At 36.8% G+C, this 25,323-nt stretch overlaps 1 protein-coding gene across 2 annotated transcripts in view; it reads right to left on the bottom strand.

Moving 5' to 3' along the window:
• LOC140140801 (serum paraoxonase/arylesterase 2-like) overlaps positions 1 to 25,323 on the bottom strand; it is a 50,716-nt gene that overhangs the window by 10,445 nt on the left and 14,948 nt on the right. The window contains exon 10 of one of the 2 annotated variants that reach the window (XM_072162559.1): positions 22,712 to 24,761. The exons of the other annotated variant lie outside the window; for it this stretch is intronic. Within the exon in view, the coding sequence (XP_072018660.1) occupies positions 24,576 to 24,761 (186 nt within the window). The 3' untranslated portion in view covers positions 22,712 to 24,575. Of the gene's footprint in view, positions 1 to 22,711; positions 24,762 to 25,323 lie in introns of those variants that run through there. 2 annotated transcript variants of the gene reach the window in all.

Below are 25,323 nucleotides of genomic sequence, written 5' to 3'. Positions count from 1 at the left end.
AGTGACGTTTCACCTCTGCACTAGTCCAGGAGGGTGTGAGTTCATAAACCAAATTTATTTGGTAGGGTTGCGACGCGGAATTTCGGTTACTGAAATATATATGAAGAGTTTGCTTCCAAATGGCATTAACTCCAATGGCTACTTTGTGTAAAATTAATTTGAAGATATTCCTAAAAGTAGCAGTAACCTTGCCAATCTAATAACATTGGACCACTAGAATAGTTATAACAATTTTTTTGGTATCTTAAAAACCCGATACCTATACAGATGTGGTATTTACATATACAAGAATTGAATGACTGATTAAAACACATTTTTAAGAACATTTGTGAGTAAGTAACAAACTTATACGCTTTAACAATCATTGTATTTAGTAGAAGTGATTTGCATTACTGTGCATTTCTGCTATTATATATATATATTATATATATTATAATTCTTTTTTGCATACAGACGAAATTTTTTAATTTTCTTTCTTTCTTTTTTCTCCTCTCCTCTCCTCTCCTCTCCTCTCCTCTCCTCTCCCCTCCCCTCCTCTCCTTTCCTCTCCAATACATTCAAAGATACATACAGTTGAAATAACACTTTACTATAATAATGATAGTAAAGAAGCAATACGCGGATTTAGGGTTTCTCTACCAGAAGTCAATTTGTGCCGAAATTCCTTCCCATAATGCAATATGCGTATTGCATAACAAAGAATATTGATTAACCTCCGAATTGTATCTATTGTTATGCAAATGAATAACGACATTTCATTGGTTAATAGCCAAATAATATAATTTCATATTGTTCAGCGTTCATAAATTACCGTACAATATATAGCCGTATTATTCAGCTCTTAATCAGTACCGGCAATTAAAGGTCCGTAACCCGATCGACAGCATCATCCCCCGATTTGTTTCATTGTTGATGAGGTTTTGGTATCACATAATAGATACTATTTTTCTCATTACTATCCTGAAATTTGACGCTCCAAGTCGATGTATTTCCGGAGAAATCATGAAACACAGCGGTATTTACAGGCTACCATTTTGTAAATACTAAAAATTACTTCGGATTTCTGGGCAGGGAATTAATTGCGAATCAAGTCTCCTCAACAGCTACTATTGTTTTGTGTCATACACATTCTGTGAAAAAAGCGAACCACACTAACTGCTGAGGAGACGGTGCGCCGTTTTTAATTATAAAACTTCCACGACAGACGTATTGGGCTAGATGGCTCAATTGGTTAGCGTATTATGCTTTTACCCGAGAGGTACCTGGTTCAAAACCTGGTATCTGAAGGTTTTTTTCCTCTCCATTTTTAACCCAAACTTTTTTATATTCATTTGAAATGTACATATTGCAAGGGGAAATATATTTTGTTTCCTTTTTTTCTGAAACGGTACGAAAAAACCAAATATTTTCCGTTCAATACGGGTCGGGCATTGTCCAGCATGTCATGTCAGCATTCGTCATACGAACGGGAATTGCTGTTGCTTGCCTGCTCAGAATGCAATTCACGTATACTAAGGTATTGGATTGCAAATTTGGCTATTTATTCACATTTGCGTTGAAAATGCTCATGTTTTTTTTCACACAGCAGCATAAAGGGGGCGATATTTGATATTATTATGTAATTTTAAAGACAATCCATATCCAAAACCAATAGGGTTACCCCCCTTTAACGGGCCTGCATACCCACGTTGTATTATACACTGTGCTGATCGCGTATGCGGTAGAGACGGCAATTACTCGCTACCTCGATTGGCGTGCTAAGTGTGCGTCACGCGTTGGCAATAGCGCGCTGTATTACATGGCCTGGCGGTAGTTGCATGACAGAAAACTGTAAAGCATGCATGGAGAAGTTTGGAGTAGGCCTATAGCTTGATCATTTTATGATTGTGGTATTATTTAATTATGAATTATTTATTTATTTAAATTTATCTATTTATTTATTTATTTATTTATTTATTTATTTATTTATTTATTTATTTATTTATTTATTTATTTATTTATTTGTGTTAAATTCATGTCTACTGAATGATAAATTCGTTACCCCCTGTCTGTTCAATAGCGAGTGTCTTTACTTCACACGGATTTATGCAAATGTGAAATTGTACTTCTCACTTTAAAAATTTCGACCCGGTGCTCACTGTCGCTGGAAGAAAATCCGTTGAGTAGCAGTAACCTTGCCAATCTAATAATATTGGACCACTAGAATAGTTATAACAATTTTCTGGCTATCTTAAAAGAATAAAAACGATTGCTAACAGATGTAGTATAAGTATTTACATCTACAAGCAATGAATAACTGTTTCAAGCAAATATTAAGAATATTTTTCGGACAAGTTTTTTTGGGGATAGCGTATATAAGTAACAAGCTTATATGGTTTAACAATCATTGTATTTAGTACATGTAGAAGTGATGTGCATTTCTGTGCATTTCTGCAATTATATTATATTATATCTATTATATATATTATAATTCTTTGTGGTATATCTATACAGACGAAAAAGATATGCAATACTTTTTATTTTATTTCTTTCTCCTCTCCTCTCCTCTCCTCTCCTCTCCTCTCCTCTCCTCCTCTCCTCCTCTCCTCTCCTCTCCTCTCCTCTCCTCTCCTCCCCTCTCCTCTCCTTTCCTCTCTAATACATACAAAGATACATACAGTTGAAATAACACTATAGTATAATAATTATAGTAAAGAAACAATTGCCAAGGGTCAAGAACAATTGAAAGCATTTACATACATGTGCATTTATGATGAGAGGTAGGTCCACCTAGTGCGCATACTTCGAAACAAATTTGTCTGAATGAATATGTATAAACAATCTTATCAAAACTACATTAATTGCTCCTTTTATACAAGTTGAGCACTTTATTGAGAACCACCTTCAATATATTATATTATATATATTATATATATTATAATTCTTTGTGGTACATTTATACAGACGAAAATGATATGCGATACTTTTTATTTTCTTTCTTTCTTTCTCCTCTCCTCCCCTCTCTCTCCTCTCCTCTCTCCTCTCCTCTCCTCTCCTCTCCTCTCTTCTCATCTCCCCTCCTCTCTCCTCTCCTCTCCTCTCTAATACATACAAAGATACATACAGTTGAATTAACACTATAGTATAATAATGATAGTAAAGAAACAATTGCCAAGGGTCAAGAACAATTAAAAACATTTACACACAGAAAGAAAACCACTGTTTTCAATAATGGAATTTAAGGTTGCATTTTAAATAAACCCGGGACCGGGAGTTGGTTGTTAATACATTAGGCCCGGGGTGGGGAACTTCAACTTTCCTTTTTTATTTGCGGTAACTCCGTGGTAACTGAAATATATAGGGGTGATTTTCACCGTTTAAGCAGAAAAAAATTGGACCTTTCCATTTAGATTGGCATTTCAGGGGTACGTCATATCGTAGGCCATTCACCCCATGCATCCTGTAGCTATACGAGGGGCAGTCAGTATGTTTTAAGAGTGGATTCGTGACGTCATATGTGGATTGTTTTCATGGCATTTCTCAATGATTACATAAACACTGTACCTTTGTCTTTCAAACAACACATGTAAAAATTATATCATACACATGATTACATAACAGCATTAGCATAAAATCATAGGGACACTGCCAAATCACGCAAAAAGGCGGGCCTTTTAAATTACAGCAAAGACACGTGTTTAAAATGTCCGAGAACAGAAAAAGTACAAGTGGCATAAGGCTAGTTTTTGGCAGGAATAAGCACTAGGTCCTCAGTTTGCATTTGGTTAAATATGAGACTTGTCATTAAACTGTGGTGGAAATGGGACGTCTGGAAACTTCAACAACTTTAGGGCTTGAATGGAAGCAAAATTATTCTGCAAAAATGGCGTTAATGAAAAAGCAGTTATTACAAATGACATTAATTATCTCCAAAATGAAACAGACTAAAATATAATGACAGGTCACATGTGAGAGCTAGTACTCAGTGCGATGATAACTGGTGCAAATCAAACAATAATCTGCGCATGCGTAGGTAGCATGACCGATACAACATGGTGGAAATGCACGAAAATGGCAAAATTCCATGTAAATAGGGCCTAAAATATTACAAAATGCTATGAAAATTTTAATTTTAATATTGATATGAATTTTTATGGATGATCTCAACCTGAAATGAACAGAAAAGTTTTAAAAATAAGTTTCTTATTAAAACGATGGCCTCTCTCTCTCTGTACCACTACTTTTGTATAAATGTAACAATGGTAGAATAACAGTTATATTTTAATCACGGATTCAAATATTTTCTAGGGAGACTCCCGTTTTAATTTGTGGAGATTAGTCAACAGAACTGGCCAAAAAAATTAAATTTCCATGTTTGCTATTTTTGGCAATATCAAGATTTGTATAGAAAGAAAAGCCTTGTTTTTGTCAAAAATAAGACATATTTGACCATGCATTATAAACAAACTAAAACCTTTACAGCCCAACAAACATGGTTTCATGAACTGGTAGTTTGTGTTCTATTACTGTTCCAAAAGACAGCATTCTCCATTCTTTAATTCCCTAGAAAATATAAAAAATACAACAATACCTCATTTCAGCCTCTTATTTCCCTTAACAAAAACGATTCAATTTCACCAGGTGACTCTAGACCATTGATTTTATGCTAATGCTGTTACGTAATCATGTGTGTGATATAATTTTTGCATGTGTTGTTTGAAAGACAAAGGTACAGTGTTTATGTAATCATTGAGATATGCCATGAAAACAATCCACATATGACGTCACGAGTCCACTCTTAAAACATACTGACTGCCCTCGTATGTCCGTGCCTCCCCTGGGATCAAGTTCCACTAGCTTTATGCGCATTACGCTCAAAGCAATCTGCAATGGCACTTGCCAATGTGTAAATGAACGGATTTAAAGATGAATTGATTGGAAGAATGAAACCCACCGTCCACGCATACATTTCTGGTCCAATCGTAAATACTCCACATTGTACGAACAAACATACCAAAGCCAATGGCACCCAACATAAGAAGTCAGTTAGAACTACACCAGACATTTTCAGTGCCATGCGAATTTCTCTTTTCCTAGTGGCGGCTGAATTTCCAGCTGTTTTCGAGGAATTAGTGGCAATTTGGAATATTTTAACATAAAATACAGCGATTGCGATAAAACATGTTAGATTAAGCCCAACAAACACAACAATGGATAAATAACTAGCTAATTTGTAACTTGCAACAATTGCGAGTTTATAATAAAAGTTCTGTTCAATAGCGAGTGTCTTTACTTCCCAGGGATCATGCAGTTGTGAAATTGTGCTTCTTGCTTTAAAGATTTGGACCCGGTGCTCACTGTCGCTGGCGGATAATCCGTTGTCAAAGTACGTTAAAGCTTGTGGCAGGAAGTATTCCTGGTCGGCCATGTCAAAAGTAACAACAGCATCTTTTTCTAATGTCACCACCCGCCTAACAATCGGAATACCCACACATACTTCTGAAATTTCATAAAATCCAGGTATGTACAAGTCTAATACAACGGGTCCGATGGAAATCAAAAGAGATATCAGCCAACACAAAGATACACATAGTTTCATCTTTGTACTGCCCAATCCTCTGTTCACACCCAGAGGGTACCTGATGGCAAGGTACCTATCTAAGCCTATGAGTGTTACCAAACCTACAGACGCTTCACTCGAGAGGGTGGCCAAGACAGCAGCTATTTTACAAAGATACCCTTGAATCCAATCACTTGAAAAGGTTGGAAAATATTCCGAGTAATACAAATCTGCTGATGCTAGAATGAGCATGTCAATTCCCATTAACAAATCTGATAATGCAAGATTCAATATGAGTATATGCTGTAATTCTGTCTTCATATCCGTAAGCATTCGACTACACATTACCGCAATGTTAAACACAACTGCAGCAGAGCCTATCAACCACACCGTTATTCTTAAGAGAACATTCGGTAACAATCGCGCGCACGTCAGGTAAGAAGGTCGAGCTGTTGCCGAAGTGCATGTTGTCATTTCGTCTATAAAGCAACATGTTGAATATTCATCTACTAAGAATCGAACGTTTTCTACATTTTTAAACGATTGCTTATCTAAATATTGCAGAGAGTTTCCTCTCAAGTCACATGTGACATTTTGCGATGACGTCATGTCCCTTAAATAAATTCTTTCAATGTTGTTCTGGGATACATTTAAAATCGTTAAATTTGTCAAATGTTCCCAACGTACGCGTGAGAGACTAATTAGATTGTTATTCTCCAAGTTCAAGTACTTAAGATTCTTCAACCCTAACAAAGTGTCATTGGCAATCTTTGAAATATTATTAAATGATATATTCAGACTCTCCAAGTTTTCTAAATTTTCAAATGCATACGATGAAATACTGTTAATTTTGTTGAAATCTAAAAACAGACCTTTGAGTTTAGCAAGCGTCTTAAATGCGTCAGTTGGTACAGTGGTAATATTATTATGTTGCAAATGTAAACGTTGTAAATGAATTAGATTTTCAAAACTTTCTGTGGTTATATTGTTGATTAAGTTGCTGCTGAGGATCAAATTGTTCAAATTGGTGCACATAATAAGAACAGGTACCTCAATTAAAACATTATTGGCTAAATTGATGGACTGCAACGAAGCTAAAGGAGAAAAGATGGCATCTTGCAAATGATTTAACTCATTCCATTGCATATCGAGATAAACCAGTTGTATTGTGAGCTCAAACATGTTCTCATAGAGATGCAATAGGTAATTATAAGCAGTATCAAACAGTTTCAATCGTGTAACAGATAACAATAAACCATCTGGAAGTTCTTTCAAACTGTTTCCAGCAATGGTTAAGTACTCTAAATGAACAAGCGTTTGAAATATTTCGGCTGGTAACTCGTATAGATTATTGTACGATAATGCTAGCATCTTTAAAGCTGTATTTGTAGTAAAAATAGTCGTGGGCAAAATAGTTATGTTGTTGTGATCAAGATGCAACACTTTCAACCCTGTTAACATTATAAAGGTATCATTGTTAAGTGCCGATATCTTGTTGAAGTTAAGTTGCAGTTCAACCAGAAATACCAGAGAATCAAATATTCCAATTGACAAATCTTGCAATTGGTTTACACCCAGTAAAAGTACTACTAAATTAGAAAGACTACTAAAAACATCTGCATGTAACGTTGAAATACTATTTTGCTTTAAAGAAAGAAAGCGTAACTGCCAATTTTGACGGAATACACCGATCGGCAATTGCTCTATATCATTGTCATGAAGATATAGATATTTTATGTGTTCAGATAAAAAGGAATCATTATGCAACTCCACCAATTTGTTACTGAAAGCACTTACTACTTGAAGACTCATCAATGACGTCATATTTGGAAAAATTGATAGGTTATTTCTAGTCATAATAAGTAATATAAGTGCTTTTGTATTAGAGAAAATCAAATTTGGCAAATCTGTCAAAGCATTTTCATCCAGGTTTAGTTCTTCTAAATTCACTAGATCGTCAAATATTTCACCTGGTAAGGATGTAAGTAAATTCCTTTTCAACTTCAAAAACGTAAGAGAGATCAACGATGCAAACACGCCATTGGGCAAGCTTGCTATCTGGTTAGAGTTTAATGTTAGTATATATAAATGCGTTAGATTGGCGAAAACACCTTGTGGTAAAGCAGTGAGATTGTTACGAGAAAGATAAATATACCACACATTATAGGTCCCGGTAAATACTGCTTCGTTGAGGAACGCAATCTTGTTTTGGGTCAAATATATATCAATTAAATTTTTCAAATTCAGAATAGGCAACGTTACTAAATCCATGTGGTTAAGGAACAAAGTTTCAAGATCTGGTAGATCGGCAATGATTTGGTCAGGTATTGAATGTAATTTATTAGCGAACAATCCTAGTACTGTGATGTTCGGGCAAAGTTTAAAAGCCCCAGCATCCAGCGAGGATATCAAATTATTTGTCATATAAAAAACCTTCAAACCTATCAATTCTAAATATGGCAGTTCAACCAAATAGTTGTGAGACAACTGCAAACTATAGAGATTACTGAGACCGATGAACAAGTCATGCGGCAGCCAAGTCAGCAAGTTATCTAATAAATTAAGGAATTTTAAATTCACTAATGAAGTAAATAAACAATGAGATAATTCAGTAATTTGATTGGAATTCAATTTTAATCTTAATAATTGATTGTTAAATAAACCACATGAATCTAAAACAACCAAATTGTTGAGTTCCAAGTCCAAATATACGAGATTAATCGTTGACTGGAAAATTTCGTCTGATATCGGGTCTGAAATGTAGTTAGGACCTAAACCAATTTCTAAAACTTTGCCAAGTGAAGCGAATACACCATTACGTAATATGTGTATGTTGTTACCATCAAGGAGTAAGAACATCAGGTTTATTTGATCGTTGAAAAGATCCTCATGTAATGACGACAATAAATTCCAAGATAAATCTAAATACCGCAATTCTTTCATTCCGCTGAAAACTTGTCTATCCAACAGCTCAATGTTGTTGTTATGAAGGATTAATTTTAATAAATAAATGTAGCATATAAATGCATCCGGTTCAATTGCCTGTAGATTTCTACGGGCAAGATACAAGCCTGCAATCTCAGGATTACATACAAGTAATATTCTACTTGAACTATTAAGACATTTTACTACCCACTCATTGTGACCTAATGAACAATAGCATTCATCTTGGAAAAAACAACTTACATCGTATGTAAATGCATGTATTTCATGGTTAGTATGATGGAATTCGACCACTAATTCTACGCGCTGCGAGAGACCAAAATATTGGAAGTAAAGTCTCTCAACGCTCTGATATTCAACAGCATCACAATTACTCAAGTCTGTTTCATTTCCATCTATTACACGGATGTTGAAATCAACGTAGGTCAAAGACAAGTGAAATATTAAAGAGCTACCAGTAAGAATAGCTGTGCAATTGTTATTAAATGGAAAACTATAAACCATCTTATTGGACTGACTTTCGTCTTTCAAAAATATCTGCTCGGCAAAAAAAGAAGAGTAATTGTAACTGGCTTCTATGTTAAGAATGTCTATCTGAAACAAAGAGCCGCCAATTGAGTTAATACGTATGCTGCATTCCTCAATGTCAGCAGCTGCTCGAACACGGATAGAATGTTCAAAAGACAGAGGATATGTTTCGTGGCATTTGTTTTCAGTTGGATTTAGATCATATTGTGGCTGATGGTGTTTTTTAGTTTTACCGCGTTCCCAAAAATTTAGGTCTAATTCATTACTAGTATAATCATGATAAGATATAGAGTCTTGGAGTAACCATAACGACTCTTGCTGGCAAGAATTAGATACTGGAGATAGCAGGAGAAGCGGCAAGCAAAGCAAGTAAATATCAAATAAACCCATTGTCTAATAACAGTTTATTTATATTTATTTATTTATAACAATTCGGTCAGAGACCAGGCGAGAACCCAATAGTGCCTATGCACTAAATTAAAGGGTGGCCTAATTACACCAAACACAAAATAAAAGGGACAGACAAAATGGATGAGAAAAAATAAATCAAGACAAAACAAATGAGGTGGAGAAGGAGATGGCTAGCACACCTGGTCATTAATGGCAGATTTGAAGGCAGCCAGGGATGGAGATTTGACTACAGTGTCAGGAAGGTAATTCCATAGGGTAGGTGCATATGGGAAAAAAGATTTTTGAGACAGGGAGAGACGTGAAAACGGAATAACAAGGGCGCAGCTGTTGAGATTGCGAAGGCCAGGGCGCGGGTGCAGTTTAAATGGGTTCGGCGAAGAGCATAGCTTGTGAAGGATTTTGTACAAGTGGCAGAGTGTGGCCAGATCGCGACGTTTGGAGAGGAGGGGGAGGTCTACTTTTGAAAGTAGATCCTCATGGGAAAGCTTCCATTCCTGCAAGATCACACGGAAAGCAAAGCGCTGGGTGGATTCTAACCGGTTTGTGAGCGTCTGGTTTAAAGGGTGGTATGTGATTGAGCCATATTCAAGGGTTGGACGAACAAGAGCCAGATATAGAGAACGGCGGATATGGAGTGGGGCATTGTGGAAAGATCTGTGAAGGAAGCCTATTGTTCTACGAGCTTTCTTGCAAATGCTATCAACATGACCTTTCCAAGAGAGATTGTTACTAATCCAAATGCCCAGAAATTTGACAGAGCAAACTCTTTCAATGGGCTGTTGATTCATATAGAGTTGCATCTGTGGGTACGGTTCTTTTTTAGTTGATATTATCATGGTCTTAGTTTTGCTGGCATTGGCTGAGAGATGGTTGGAACGATACCAGTTATGGATAGCATTAATGTCCTCTTGGAAGCCCGTCAAATCAGAATTGCAAGTAAGAGGCTTATAAAGTGTGGTGTCATCTGCATAGAGCACCAAGGCACTGTCCTGGGAGAAATTAGAAAGGCAAAGATCATTAGCATAGATAAGAAAAAGAAGAAGTTTACCTATTTGTCTGTATGTTTGTGTGTTTTTCTGTCCTGATGGTTATCTCCAAGTAGAATTACACATAGCTGAGCTCCTTGGAAAAGTAATGAAAGATGAATACGCCCAAAATGAGTTACTTTACAAACATCCAACGTCTGTCACAAGAGAAAATGCAAGGAATAAAAACGTCAAATTAGTGAGAAATATTATTGATGCCCGCGCCTGTTTATTAAAAACTATTAAGAGCTGGGGTATGAACGTTTGGGCAGTATTTTTGTGGGACATGACTGAGAACAAATCAGACATAACGAATTACATTCTGAATACGAAGAATGTCCTTTTAAAAACTATTAAGAGCTGGGGTATGAACGTTTGGACAGTATTTTGGTGGGACATGAGAAAAAAATTAGACATAACGAATTACATTCTGAATACGAAAAATGTCCTTCTGATATCAAATAATTTTGAATTTTTGAAATTCGCGATATAATACAAATGTTATGGTTAGTTTATAAAAATTGATATATTTGACATTTAACAGTATTTTGAAGTAAGATTTATAAATCTAATGATAATTACTTAAAGTGTATGTAGCTGTGAGGAAAAGCCGACGATCATTTGAAAATTTTGATCTTTCGTATTGAAGATTTCGTACGAAATGTCAACATTTTCAACTGATCGTCGGCTTTTTTCGCCAGCCACAAACACTTTAAGTACGACATTAGATTTACAAATTTTAAATTTTTTTCATATGGCAATATGAAATTTTCGCCCACTTCGCGCGCATTTGTACCGTAAACTTATTCTGTAGCCAAAAGGTGCCGGATTCACTATACTTCAAGAAATGTTTTTCCAACCCCATCCTTCCATAAATCTACGCCACTGGTATCGACTTAAACTTAACGTAGGATAAAGTAATCGGCACTTTGCAAATACGCGCGAATAATTGTTGCCCAACTATTTGTATAAGGATGACATGAGAGAAGAATATGGACGGAATGGGGGTAAACATAAAAAAAAAAAAAAAAGATATTCTATTTCAAGAAAAGGTAAAATTGGACTGGAGAAAAAGTAAGGAAAGTAAAATTTAACGTAATTGAGTAGGTCCATGCCTAAAACCTGCGGTCCAGAAGTCTGACCCGTGAATGAAATGCACAAAAATATACGGTTGGAGGATAACTAAATAACCAATAAAAGGGTGAAAATGGTGCATCAAATGGCTTCATTTGTGCTTTCATTTTGAAAAAAATCCAAATCCTGAGGGGGCCCGTGAGGGGGCCACATCATACACCGCCCTGTGTCGCGCAAGGGCGACGGGCCGCGCTGTCGCGTCGCATAACAATCTTTCCAATATTGAAATTGCATCGCCCTTTATATCAAAAGACCCTGGCGCCGCCCCTGATGCAGTGTCTGCAGAGCTCTCAAAAGCTTGGTTGCTGGTTTTCCATGACATCCCTGCATCACAATAAGTTTTTATGAATATTGCATACTGTAATACTTACCAGAAAGAAGTTGAAATCTCAGTTATCAAAAACTGTACAATATGCTATGATTTGTGCGTCTTACCTAGGGTGATTGCAGTGTAGCAATATAGTGATATCGCAGCTTGATTGATTCCTATAATAAGAGGTTTCTATACAGTAGATATTTATGCAAGCGATCAACAGTCCCAGAACAACGCCAAATATGGATTAAAAGACCTTTGACCTTGGATGTACAACAGCATGTTATGATCTAATGGGAAACTGTGCACATCAACAAACACCATTTCTATCAAAAAGGCAACGTCTGATATAATTTGAAACCACATAAATTACTAGAGTTGGTTCTTCTCTTGGATTTGGACCAAGCTTTAGAATATCGAATGTTGCGTTTTGAAATAAAACAAACCAGAAATTTATCACCCATTGTAAAAGATATGCACATGTACCGAATACATGTACATACATTGGCTGACCTTGTGGATTTCCTGGCCCAGCCATGCTAACCACATAAGGAGATTATACGATTAACCTAGTGCAGCTATTGTCATAGCAGGGTATTATTATGTAATACTCCTGATCCATATTTGGCGTTCTTTTGGACTGATCAATAACTGCTAAAATAATAATATCAAAAGATTTTACCTGGTTCACTAACTACAATCACTTTGTAAAATGAAATAAAAGATGAAGAAAAAAACAACCAGTACCTAAAATATATTTTATCAAGTGATATAGATGAATTAGTAAATTTCAAATAAGATTGAACAATGTCCAAAAGGATAACAGAATAAAAAGCTTTTAGCATATGATTATTAATAATGAAATTTATCAAAATTAAAGTGAACGTCGATATGAATTCCATATGGCAGAACAGAGGGATACTTAAATGTCTCTCTGAATATGGACCCAGGGTACAGAAGAAACAAGCAAACAAACAAAACAAGTGGAGGTATTTTTAATTATTTCTTATTCTTTTCAGTGGCGTGCGCAAAGGGCCGGAGGTTCATTCTACAAATCATATACTTTGACAATTTGCGTGATTTGTTATTGTTGATGAGTTATGTACGTTTTACAAAAGTGCTGTTGTTTCAACCCTCTTTACAACATAACCAAAGATACATGACCTACAAAAGTATATCTGTGATATTTGTATTCTTCTATAGGCTTGCTATAAAATGATTAATGTACTTTTTGCCAAAGCTCAGTCACTACCATTCGCAAGATGCTGTGAACTACCAAATCGCAACAGTTTAAAATAGTTGCTAATATTAAAATTCGAATGAGACACGGAAATAGTATTGCGCCACCTTTAGAATATGTGACCGCGTTCATTTGCAATTAAACCAAATAGAAGGTTAGCTGCCACAGTAAAGGATAAGTATGAAATAGTATTGCGCCACCTTTAGAATATGTGACCGCGTTCATTTGCAATTAAACCAAATAGAAGGTTAGCTGCCACAGTAAAGGATAAGGCGCATGTACTAAATGTATGTATAACCCTCGGTTACCGTGTGGACTTCCTTGTACAGCCAAACTGATCACATGGGGGAGATAATGAGATAATGAATGACAGCAGAATAGACTTCAATTAACCCAATGCAGTCACTGGCTTATATAGACGAATCCAACGAGCCAAGTCATGGTCAGGATTTGGTCGGCCATTATTGGGTCCCCGCAACACCAAACCGGTGTTGTGACTGCCCAATTGGGTGGATTAAAGCCGCTTAAAAATCGATGTTAGATTATTTTGTTTTGTAAACTGTCATCATTCTTTTGTCTACGTGTAACATGGGTGATAGAATTCAGTTTAAAATACCCTCCAAGGCCGCATCATTTCCCATTTTAGGTGAGATTGAGCCGACGGGGACCCAGCTATGGCTACCATTGAGGTTTAGGAATGCGTGAAATAAGATTTGTTTATACACTAATCCGACGAGTCAAGGGATGGTCAGAATTCATTCTGCCATTACTGGGGGCCATCATCACCAAACTGGTGTTGTAATTGCCCAATTGGGTGGAAAAGCGCTGCTTCAATATCAATCTTAGATTGCATTGTAAACTTTCAGCATCCTTTTGTCACACGGGTGCATGATGGAACAAAGTTTAAAATTCCCACAAAGCCTTGAGCATTTCACATTTCAGATGGGATGGTGTAGGAATAATTATGTGGATTCGGGGTTTGTCTATAGGAGGATATTATTATGTTATAATCATGTTCCATAATTGGCTTTCTACTGACAGAATTGGGGAAATTTTAGCAAAATACATTCGATTAAATCATCCAGAGGTACATAATAGTCGTGGCCCTGTCCTACAGACCCGTATACATTTTTCAAAGAGGAAAGTTTGAAAGTTGATTCGAGTAGGGTATGCATAGGTCTTCCAAATTCTACTAGGTGGAAAATTCCAAACCCGGGCAAACTCTGTATATGGCCATTTTTCAAAATGGCCGCCAAAATGTACTTATGAACCAGGTAAAATGACAATAACTCTGAAACTACTTGACCTAGAGGTGTCTATCCCCACTAAATCAAGGCTGTCTGATTGAATGAAGGGGGTTTCATGAATGTCTGAGGTCCAGGACACCTGAAATCCAAGATGGCCGCCCGTAGCAACCATAATAATCATGTAATATTATAGCCAGATGAAATGACAATAATTCGGAATCTACCTGACCTACAAGGGTCATTGAGGTGTCTATCCCCACTAAAACAAGGCTGGCTGAGTGAATGAAGGGGGTTTCATGGATGTCAGTGGTCTGGGACACCTGAAATCCAAGATGGCCGCCCATAGCAACCATAAATCATCATATTAGCAAGGTGAAATGACAATAATTCGGAACCTGCCTGACCTACAAGGGTCATTGAGGTGTCTATCCCCACTAAATCAAGGCTGGCTGAGTGAATGAAGGGGGTTTCATGGGTGTCTGAGGTCTAGGACACCTGAAATCCAAGATGGCCGCCCGTAGCAACCATAATCATCATATTAGCCAGATGAAATGACAATAATTCGGAATCTGCTTGACCTACAAGGGCCATTGAGGTCTCTATCCCTACTAAATCAAGACTGTCTAATTGAATGAAGAGGGTGTCATGGTTGTCTGATGTCTAGGACACCCGCAATCTAAGATGGCCGCCCATAGTAACCATATAATATTCACATTAACCAGGTGAAATGACAATATCTCGGTAACTATTTAATCTAGAAGAGCAATTAAGGTGTGTAACTTCGCTAAATCAAGGCTGTTTGAATGAATGTGATAGCATGGTTTTCTGAAGTCGAAGTCACACCAAATCCAGATAGCAGTCATAACAACCCTTATAAACCAAATGAAATGTCATCAATTAGAACCTATGTACCTATGAAAATCAAGGCTAGTTTCCATGGTTATATGAGGTATTGGACACCTTAAATACAAGATGTCAACCCATAGCAACCACATGCATATTTCCACAGTTATAACTCTTTCAAATGATTTGACTTGGGGTATAGGTACATGGAATGTTGCCCACATAACCAATGTTACGTTATTGATTGTTAATTTTGTTTGTTAATGTTACAGGTGAGTAGAGATAGACAGACTTGACAGAGGAAAAGGAAAGTACATCTCAGATCGATAGATTAATCTCCTTATTCCCAAGCCTGCTCATGCTCCTACAGACCTTGAAAAATGTATCACCCATTCAAATCCTACATATTTCTTACATTTCTGTGCCTGCTACAGACAAACCAGACGTAAAAGACACTCTAACCACGTCCCAATCTGGTAAATTACCTAGTTGAAATGAAATAATACCTATAAAAGGTTACTGAAATAATTTGTCAAAAGAAGAAACGTGTACGAGAGGTAGCTGAACTCAAAGATGATGATGTTCACAAAAAGCTAAAGGTTCTTAGACCCGATCATACATTCAAGTATCATAACATGATTGCATGTTATGAAAGGTATATACAAATACACGAAACGTCCACATACCACCAGGGGCAGGCTTGGAAATGAGGAGATTAAGTCGATTTATCTGAGATGTACTTTCATCCTTTTCCTCTGTCGTGTCTATCAATCTCTACTCACCTGTAACATTAACAAACAAAAGTTAACAATCAATAACGTAACATTGGTTAAGTGGGGGGAACATTTCTTCATGTACCCTGCAGTCAAATCATTTGCAAGAAAAATATAATTGTGGAAATATGCGCATGCATGTGGTTGCTAGGGTAGCCATATTGCATTTTAGGTGTCCAAGACCTCAGATAACCATGGAAACATTTTTACTCAATCAACTAGCCTTGATTTTCTGAGGAAAAGCACATTAATCCAGCCTCTAGGTCACATAGATTGTAATTGGTGACATTTCACTTGGTTAATAGTGGTTGCTATGGCTGCCATCTGGATTAGGTATGACTTCGACTTCAGAAAACCATGATCACATTCATTTAATCAAACAGCCTTGATTTAGCGAAGTTACACACCTTGATTGCTCTTCTAGATCAAATAATTACGGAGATATTATCATTTCACCTGGTTAATATGAATATTATATGGTTGCTATAGGCGGCCATCTTAAATTTGTGGATGTACGCCCTAGACATCAGACAACCATGATACCCTCTTCATTCAATTAGACAGTCTTGATTTAGTAGGGATATAGACCTCAATGACCCTTGTAGGTCAAGCAGATTCCGAATTATTGTCATTTCATCGGGTTAATATGATGATTACGGTTGCTACGGGCGGCCATCTTGGATTTCAGGTATCCTAGACCTCAGACACACATGAACCCCCCTTTGTTCAATCAGACAGCCTTGATTTAGTTGGGATATAGACCTCAATGACCCTTGTAGGTCAAGCAGATTCCGAATTATTGTCATTTCATCTGGCTAATATGATGATTATGGTTGCTACGGGCGGTCATCTTGGATTTCAAGTGTCCTAGACCTCAGACATCCATGAAACCCCCTTCATTCACTCAGCCAGCCTTGATTTAGTGGGAATAGACACCTCAATGACCCTTGTAGGCCAGGCAGATTCCGAATTATTGTCATTTCACCTGGCTAATAATGATGATTTATGGTTGCTATGGGCGGCCATCTTGGATTTCATGTGTTCCAGACCTCAGACATCCATGAAACCCCCTTCATTCACTCAGGCAGCCTTGTTTTAGTGGGGATAGACACCTCAATGACCCTTGTAGGTCAGGTAGATTCCGAATTATTGTCATTTCATCTGGCTAATATGATTATTATGGTTGTTACGGGCGGCCATCTTGGATTTCAGGTGTCCTGGACCTCAGACATCCATGAAACCCCCTTCATTCAATCAGACAGCCTTGATTTAGTGGGGATAGACACCTCAATCACCCCTCTAGGTCAAATAGTTTCAGAGTTATTGTCATTTTACCTGGTTCATAAGTACATTTTGGCGGCCATTTTGAAAAATGGCCATATACAGAGTTTGCCCGGGTTTGGAATTTTCCACCTAGTAGAATTTGGAAGACCTATGCATACCCTACTCGAATCAACTTTCAAACTTTCCTCCTTGAAAAATGTATACGGGTCTATAGGACAGGGCCTGGACTATAATTTATAGTATAGTATAGTCAGTGGCGTAACCAGGGGGGGGGCAAGCTGCCCCCGGACACAAAAAACTGGGAAGAAGAGCACAAAATTGGGAAGGGGGAAGGAGAGAAAAAGAGGGAAGAAAAAAGGGGAAGGGAGAAGAGAAAAGGGAAAGAAAGAGGGAAGAAGATCTATACTACTTTCATTGTGAAATTTTGTACTCTAAGCACTGGATTTTTAGCTTCTAATATGCCAAAAACCATGAGCTTCAGGGGGCTCCGCCCCCTTGACCCCCGCCGGGGCTTTGCCCCTGGACCCCACCCGTTTATCACTTCGCGGCAAGCCGCTCGCAATGCGCACATAAATAATATAACTTTTGGTCAAAAATTGGGACATTTTTCAATTTTGCCCCGCCCGGAAGGTCAGGTCGGGTTACGCCCCTGAGTACAGTATATTTTATTCGCACACAAATCGTGGCCCTCAGGCCAAATTACAAGTGGTTTACAATATTAAAAACAATAAAACATTCAAAAATACAGTATCCATATCAAGAAGGAAAAATACAGCAACTGCTGTTGATAGAAAATAAAATATTGCATTTATTCAAGACATCATTCAAAAACATAAATACACACCATTAAAAGGGTAAAATTAATAATAATTTTAATGATTTTCACACGCAATCGCAAAAACTTTCTCACCAACTTTTTACCTAAAAGAGCTGCAGGAGATACTTAAAAATACCTCCACTTGAAATGCATTTCGACGTTCTAAATTTAACACCACTTAATTTTTTCTAGCTAAATTACCACATGCTAAAAGCTTTTTATTCTGTTATCCTGTTAGAGACCTTTCAACCTAATTTATTTATATTTCTTTATGAAATTTAATCCAGGCATTGTTTCTTTCCTTCTGTATTTCATTTTGCAAAGTGACTTAGATAAGTGAACAGGATAAAATTGTTCCAACTGGTGTGAAATTTATGAATTTATTTTTATTTATAACTTTATAATAATAATAATAATAATAATAATAATAACACACTTTTATTAAGCGCACTTCACGAAGCGTCACAGTGCGCTTTACAAAATAATTATATGAAAAGCCTTAAAAATACCTTAATTACAAAATACACATAACCTTAAGCAGATACTATTATAAAACAAGTAAAATTCCAGGCTTTGTTTATTATTTATTTAATTTTGCAAAGTGACCGAATCAAGTAAATCAGTGAAATGAGAATTAGCAATATAGAAAACACTTATTGTAGGAATTTGCCAAGCTTTGCAATATCACCAATAATGGTCATAGTGTGTCCCTTCCACACAAAATTGCACCTATGCCCAATGGCACAGACTCCCAAAATCATTTATTTTTAATATTGTGGCCAATTTGACTTTCAAGCCTTCCGAATTCGGCACATTTGCACTACATGCAATCATAAGAAAATGGTCAACTTTGGGCTTGTCATTTTATATGAAGTCAACCTATACAATTACTGGGACTTAGCAAAGTTGTAATTTAAGACTAGTAGTTATATAAAAGTGATGTTTTATAAATTTTGAAGGTGGACCACATCGACTTTGGGCCCCCTGAAAATGTTGAATTTGCAATAAATTTCATCTTCGTGAGGGCGCTGTTCGAAATGTAAATGAGTTGTGACCCCAATTTGTTGGGTATGCATTGTATTTATCCTATATATAGCATCGGTGACAACAAAAATAATTAATGTGACAAAAATGTGAATTTAGGGGCTAAACTTGCCAGTTTACAAAACATTACATTTTTTCTTGCATATTTAATGACCCCGTGACACAACGCGCAATTACAGAATTTTTTTATTTTTTATTTTTTGACAAATTGGGCATGCGGTTAGTGTGTATGCAAAGTTTCAGACCTCTCTTTCTTTTTATAAAGAAGGCACAGACTCCCAAAGATGAAATTTATTTAAAGGGCAACTTTTGGGTCCAAATTTAGACCTCCCTACTCCAACATTAAATAACTTTAAATGGCTGCCACAGAAAATCCGTAAGAGCTACAGACCTCAAATTTGCAAGTTTTTAATATTTTTACAGGTACAACATAGGACTAAAATATGAAGCAAATCTGAGGGGGGTCAGGTGGGGCGCCTCCTTGATTTCATATGGAGTGACCCTAAACGAAATACGCTCATTCGATCAGGCATTCACAGAGTTCACATAGTATACTCCTATTTCGTATAGCGAATACCGTATACCGTATACTTCTATGTGATCGCAGCCTTTGAGTTTTAATGTAGTCTCAGTACTTGTGTACTGGTTGGGGTGTACTGGTTGGTGGGCTACATTAGTGGAACCAATGTGTTTTGGCATCCTTACACCTGAAATGATAAAACTAAGATCCCGTGAGAGGTTGAAGGTAACAATTTTCAATGAATTTAACACGATAGAAATGTCGCTTGCTTAAATACCGATATTATTAACAGTATCGGGTTTTTTAACCAAAATACCTTCCACATTAGTTCCCAAGAATTTGATGAAACTGTTCGCTATTTTTATTTATGCACTCTTTAGCCGACAATTTTCAATGCATTTTACACGATAGAAATGTCGCTTGCATAAATACCGATATTATTAACAGTATCGGGTTTTTAAACCAAAATACCTTCCACATTAGTTCCCAAGAATTAGATGAAACCATAGATACCATATCAGACTGCAGGTGACGAATAGATTTTAAACTAGAATTAAAAGAATCAGCGTAGGCCCTCTCAAAATTTGGTTTCGAGATATATCGCCTTGTGATCAAAAGTGTAATTTGTGACAGCTTTTGGGCTGTTTTTTATAACAAGGAAATGTTTTACTTACACCAAACTTCTCAGTTATTCTTAACTCAATGTCCGTTGCTGTTTGGTATTATTCCAGTAATCCGATTTTAGTTATTTACTTACATTTTTGCACAAGTTTGCTCACCGAACGGTGGGCTATATTCCAAAAACTGTTAATGGCGTCAGTCTTGCCTTATTTCAAGCTAAGTCGATGTGTGACACTAAATTCACGATTTTTCTACTAGCAATTCAAACCTACGACAGATTTGGTGGTTTGCGATAGGCGATACCATTTTCCACGATTTTATGATATCCAGCTATACAGGCCTAGTATTTCATTTGATCACACTGAACATGAAGCTATACTAGCCATCATGCACTGATCATTTGCAGACCCGACCTTCCGCATCGGTTCCACATGTAGTAGTTCTAAGCACCACATTTGATTATGTTAACAAGAAATATTTATAAAATGTCATATATATTCAAAATTAAATTCATGTTAGATTTATATAGCGCATGATTTTTTAAGTGCTATAATCATGATAATTTCGCTACCCGCTGGTGAGTCATCAGAATCAGGTCTACTAGGCCGGTTGCAGCCGAGCACGGCGCACACCTATCCGCTGTTAGATTGTAACATCATCACCAATATTATCTCAGCAGTTCCTCAAATTCCATTGGGTGAAGTTAGTTTTTGACAACTTATCGCCGATTTTGAAAGCAGGATGAAATTGGAGGTCCCGGATTATGATACAATTTCAAATTTAACCAAATAGAGTACCGAAGTGTGACGTCATGATATTTTCTTTTTTGCATTTCAGCATTTCCATTACCATATTTCAGTAGAACATGATGAAAAACATCCACAGTCCAAATTTGGTGCGAATCGGATCATGAGGGCCCGAGATATGGCCGCATGAATACCTAATATAGCCCCATTCAAATCAGTGTAAATTGGCCTGGTTCATAACTGTTTGGAACCAGGCCAATTAACACTGATTTCAATGGGGCTAATTAGGTATTTGGACTGTGGATGTTTTTCATCATGTTCTACTGAAATATGGTCATGAAAATGCTGAAATGCAAAAAAAGATTTTTGTGACGTCATCACTTCGGTACTCTATAATACAATTGCATACAAAAGGGCCGACAATATTATAAGTAGGGCCTACAGCATGATAAAAGCAAGCACACCAGGGGCGTAGCCAGCTTTCTTGGTCAGGGGGGGCAAAATAAAATTTTTGGGGCACAGACGAAAAAATTGCAGTTGCATCATACAATACATAGAGACTGTATGTCTTCGAGCTTCCCGAAAAAGGCCTTATTGGGATGATATGCGTGCGCAGCGCGAAAAAAATGGTATTTTACATTTTTTTCGCCTATTATCCGGCTAAAAAGGGCTATATTGTTACAATGTGCGCGCGTAGCGCGGAAAATTTTTGTATTTTACACTATTTTTGCCCTGAATTTTGCTTGAAAAGGGGCTCCTTGCCCTTTTTATTTTGCTTTTGCCCTTTGATTTTCTCTTTCATTTTTTGTCAAAGGGGCACTTTTTTCTTTCATTTTTTGTCAGGGGGGGGCACTCTGCCCCACCTGCCCCCCCGCTGGCTACGCTACTGAAGCACACCAACTTGGTAAAATGTGACCAAACTAACCAACACCATGAGAGGAAAAATTACCAGCCCTTGCACTCAGCAAGATAAAGCGTACAACAGGATTAATTGAGCGTAATGAATGAGCAAGAGCCGCCTCCTATGAGCCTGTTTATAGTGAGTCAGATTATGCGGTATTTAGCTGGACTGCCACGCAGTCTATATTTGTTTATGTTTTACTAACCATTGCAAATCTAGACTACGCGGTAGTTTAGCTAAATAACGGAAAGATTGTCTCACTATAAACACGCTCTATGTGATATCTGCTATAGGAGCTTTGACGATAATATCTAGAGCAACACCTGTGTTGATTCAATTCAATGCATCTCTTTTATCTATTGACCTCTAATAAAGGATTCAAACTATTATAAATAGCGTCCCCGACCTAATGTGACACATATTTAATGAGGCGAAAAGGGATTGGTCTACTGGAATATGCTTGACCGAACTCAATGCGACCAGTACACTGTCCTATGCCTTATTGTGATGAGGCGGGAGTTTTAAAAACACGGCCCCTGAACATAACATAAAGCCCGAACATATTTCCAGACAAGGAACAATAGCTATGATACAGACAAACTGTCTGGCAATGACGTCAGAACAAAATAGTCTGTGATCGTCTACAGTATAATCAGTACTAAAAGTCCAGAGCGATTTTTCATTTATTTTCTAAAATTAAAAGAACCACTTTTCAGCGGGATTTTTTGTAAGTTACACAGCTGAAGTTGTGAAAGGGTTGAAAGACTACAATATTATGGTCTTTATTTCTATTATCTGACGCCTTAAATATGATAAATATCACACATACACTACATTCACAAAGTTGGTACAATTTTCTATGTCTTGTCCCGTTCATTTCAGCCAAAGTACAAAAGTAATATGTACTGGTATAACATTTAACCTATGATTTCATCATATTCAGAGGTTATATATATTTCTCAAGTTCCTATTTTGTTTCCGGGAAGGTGAAATTTGAAACAAGTTAAGAATGAATCGGAGAACATTTGTACACTGTACCGGTCTCGCAAGGAAGAGGTCACCGGTTCTTATCCCTTTTTAACAAAGTTATCTTTGCGCACCGTCTTCATTTTATAATATTACCAGGTCAGGTTTTCTGTATAATATTGTTTACTAAAGTATTTAGTATAATAAAAAAGCATTTTTAAAATTAAAAAATAAAACTCGAGAATTAAACAAACAATACTTTTAAAATAGATATTGCATAATAGTGTACATAGTATTTCTTGTATCCACTTGATCCCTATTGATGCCGCTCCGGAGGTACGCTGCTGCACAGCAACTTCATAGAGTACCCGTATAAATTGTACATTTGTGTGCACATTGAGGACGCTATTTACATATATATTTTAAATTTAAATTAGGCAAATAATTTGTTTAATAAAATGGTTTTTTTTTATAATTTCCTTGACATTTGTTAGTATTTTTTCTGATGTTCTAGTACAATTATACAAGTGTCTCCCCTTGTAATGATACAAACAAGATTTAAGCTAAATAGCGCCATCATTGTTCACTTTTTCTTACAAATGACACAGCTTTACATTACACCAAGCAACTGCGTGTTCTTATGCCGTGGTTCGATCGTTTACTCAGAAAAGCGTATTCGCCACGATCTCTCTATCGAATACATTACGATATGAATACAAAGCATTATTAATGGGATTAACAATATTGTATAGCAGCATTTAGAAAAATAAACAATTAGGATATGATTTGTTAAAATTCACGTTTTATTATTATGTTGTTGGTCAGCAGTGTAAATCAAGTATGGCATTACCATGTTAAACCGGGTTGCCATAATGTGATGCGATCAAGCAAAATCAGTCGGAACTCGGAAATATTGATTTTGAGATATAGTCAAACAAAGAAAATATTTCCTTTTGTTTCCTCTTGTTTTGGAAACTCTTTAATTGCTCATATCTATGGAACTGGTTGTACAATTCCAATGGAGTTTTCTGCAAAATACAGCTTTGTAAATGCTTCTTACTATCATATAGGAAACTGAAAATTCATTATTGCCGAGTTCCGACTGATTTTGCTTGATCGCATCACATATTCCTTGCTGCGGACAGTGTGACATTTTTACAATACACGTACCTATATCTTTAAAATCTAATATTGGTTCTTTGATATTGTCATTGGGCGGGAAAACCTCATATGTACTTTTTGCCCTTGAACATGAATGAAGCAACCTCTTTGATATAAAGTCTAATCCTACATGGCCTTATCCATGTTCAAGGGCCAAAAGTACATGAGGTTTTTCTCGCCCAGTGACGATATGATAGGTCTCATATCCGAGATTCAATTTTGGACGTCTAAGAATTTCGCGGTCACATGGCCGGAAATCACAAATAGCAAAGCATTTTAAGGTTATTCATTTATGGAATCTTGGACGCCTAAGAATGTAGACGCCTAAGATTTTCTTAGACCTCCAGGATTGACCAAATACTATGATATTTATTGATACGACTGGTAGATGTTATTGCAAATTAGAAAGCTCGCAAAAGATATCCTGTCAACAGGAGCTTGCACAGTAAATCTTTGCGACATTTGATGCTGTTGGTCATCCGTAACCGTAAGCTTGGATCGACATCGTTTTAGAACCTTTTAGAATGCAATAACCTGACAATATGCAAGTTTGGTAGTAGTTGTTCCAATCAGCAATCCTTTTGTACTCTGATGATAAGTTGCAACTGTTGAACCTGTAAGAAACTCGCCAGTATCTGCAAACACTTCACTTAACGTGTACTCATGCGTTGCTCTAGTGGGATCTTCCCATTTGACATGTAACACCTGTGGAAGTCATTAAACAATTTCATGAGGGTGAAAAAGCACCATCCAATCATGCATACACCTTTACACTAACAACTTTATAATAATACCTTCAACAACTTACTCAAACGAAGTGGTTGCACCAAAACCCCTGCGGGGTGGTGGTGGTGGGGGAGGGTGTGTGTCTTAGAGGAAATGAGGGTATGGGGATGTGCGGCAGATTCGGGGTGCATATCCAGCCATTTAGTTTAGGTTCCTGGTGCGTTATTAGTCATTTAGGTTTATTGCTGGCCCTAAATTACATGAAAAGGTGTTTTTTTCCAAATTTTGTCAAAAAAGAGTTAATTTTTAATAGCTTTTTTTTTTAGCACAATGTGAAAAATTAATTTGGCTCACTATTTCGTCAAATGTTGGTTTAGAGTCCGGTCATTTGTAGGAGTACCAGAGTTATTTGCTGTTTCCTCCCTTCTGGAAACAATCGTACCCTTGTCCACAAACATTAACCCACGGTAGTAGTATTAGTAGCCTCATACCCATGGTCTGATGATGGTATAAGCATTGGTTCATAAACACGACCCAAAAT

Source organism: Amphiura filiformis, chromosome 19 (genome assembly GCF_039555335.1).
Source record: "Amphiura filiformis chromosome 19, Afil_fr2py, whole genome shotgun sequence".
NCBI lineage: Eukaryota > Metazoa > Echinodermata > Ophiuroidea > Amphilepidida > Amphiuridae > Amphiura > Amphiura filiformis.
The sequence above is the reverse complement of the archived record's forward strand: the minus strand, read 5'-3'. Positions and strand labels throughout refer to the sequence as shown.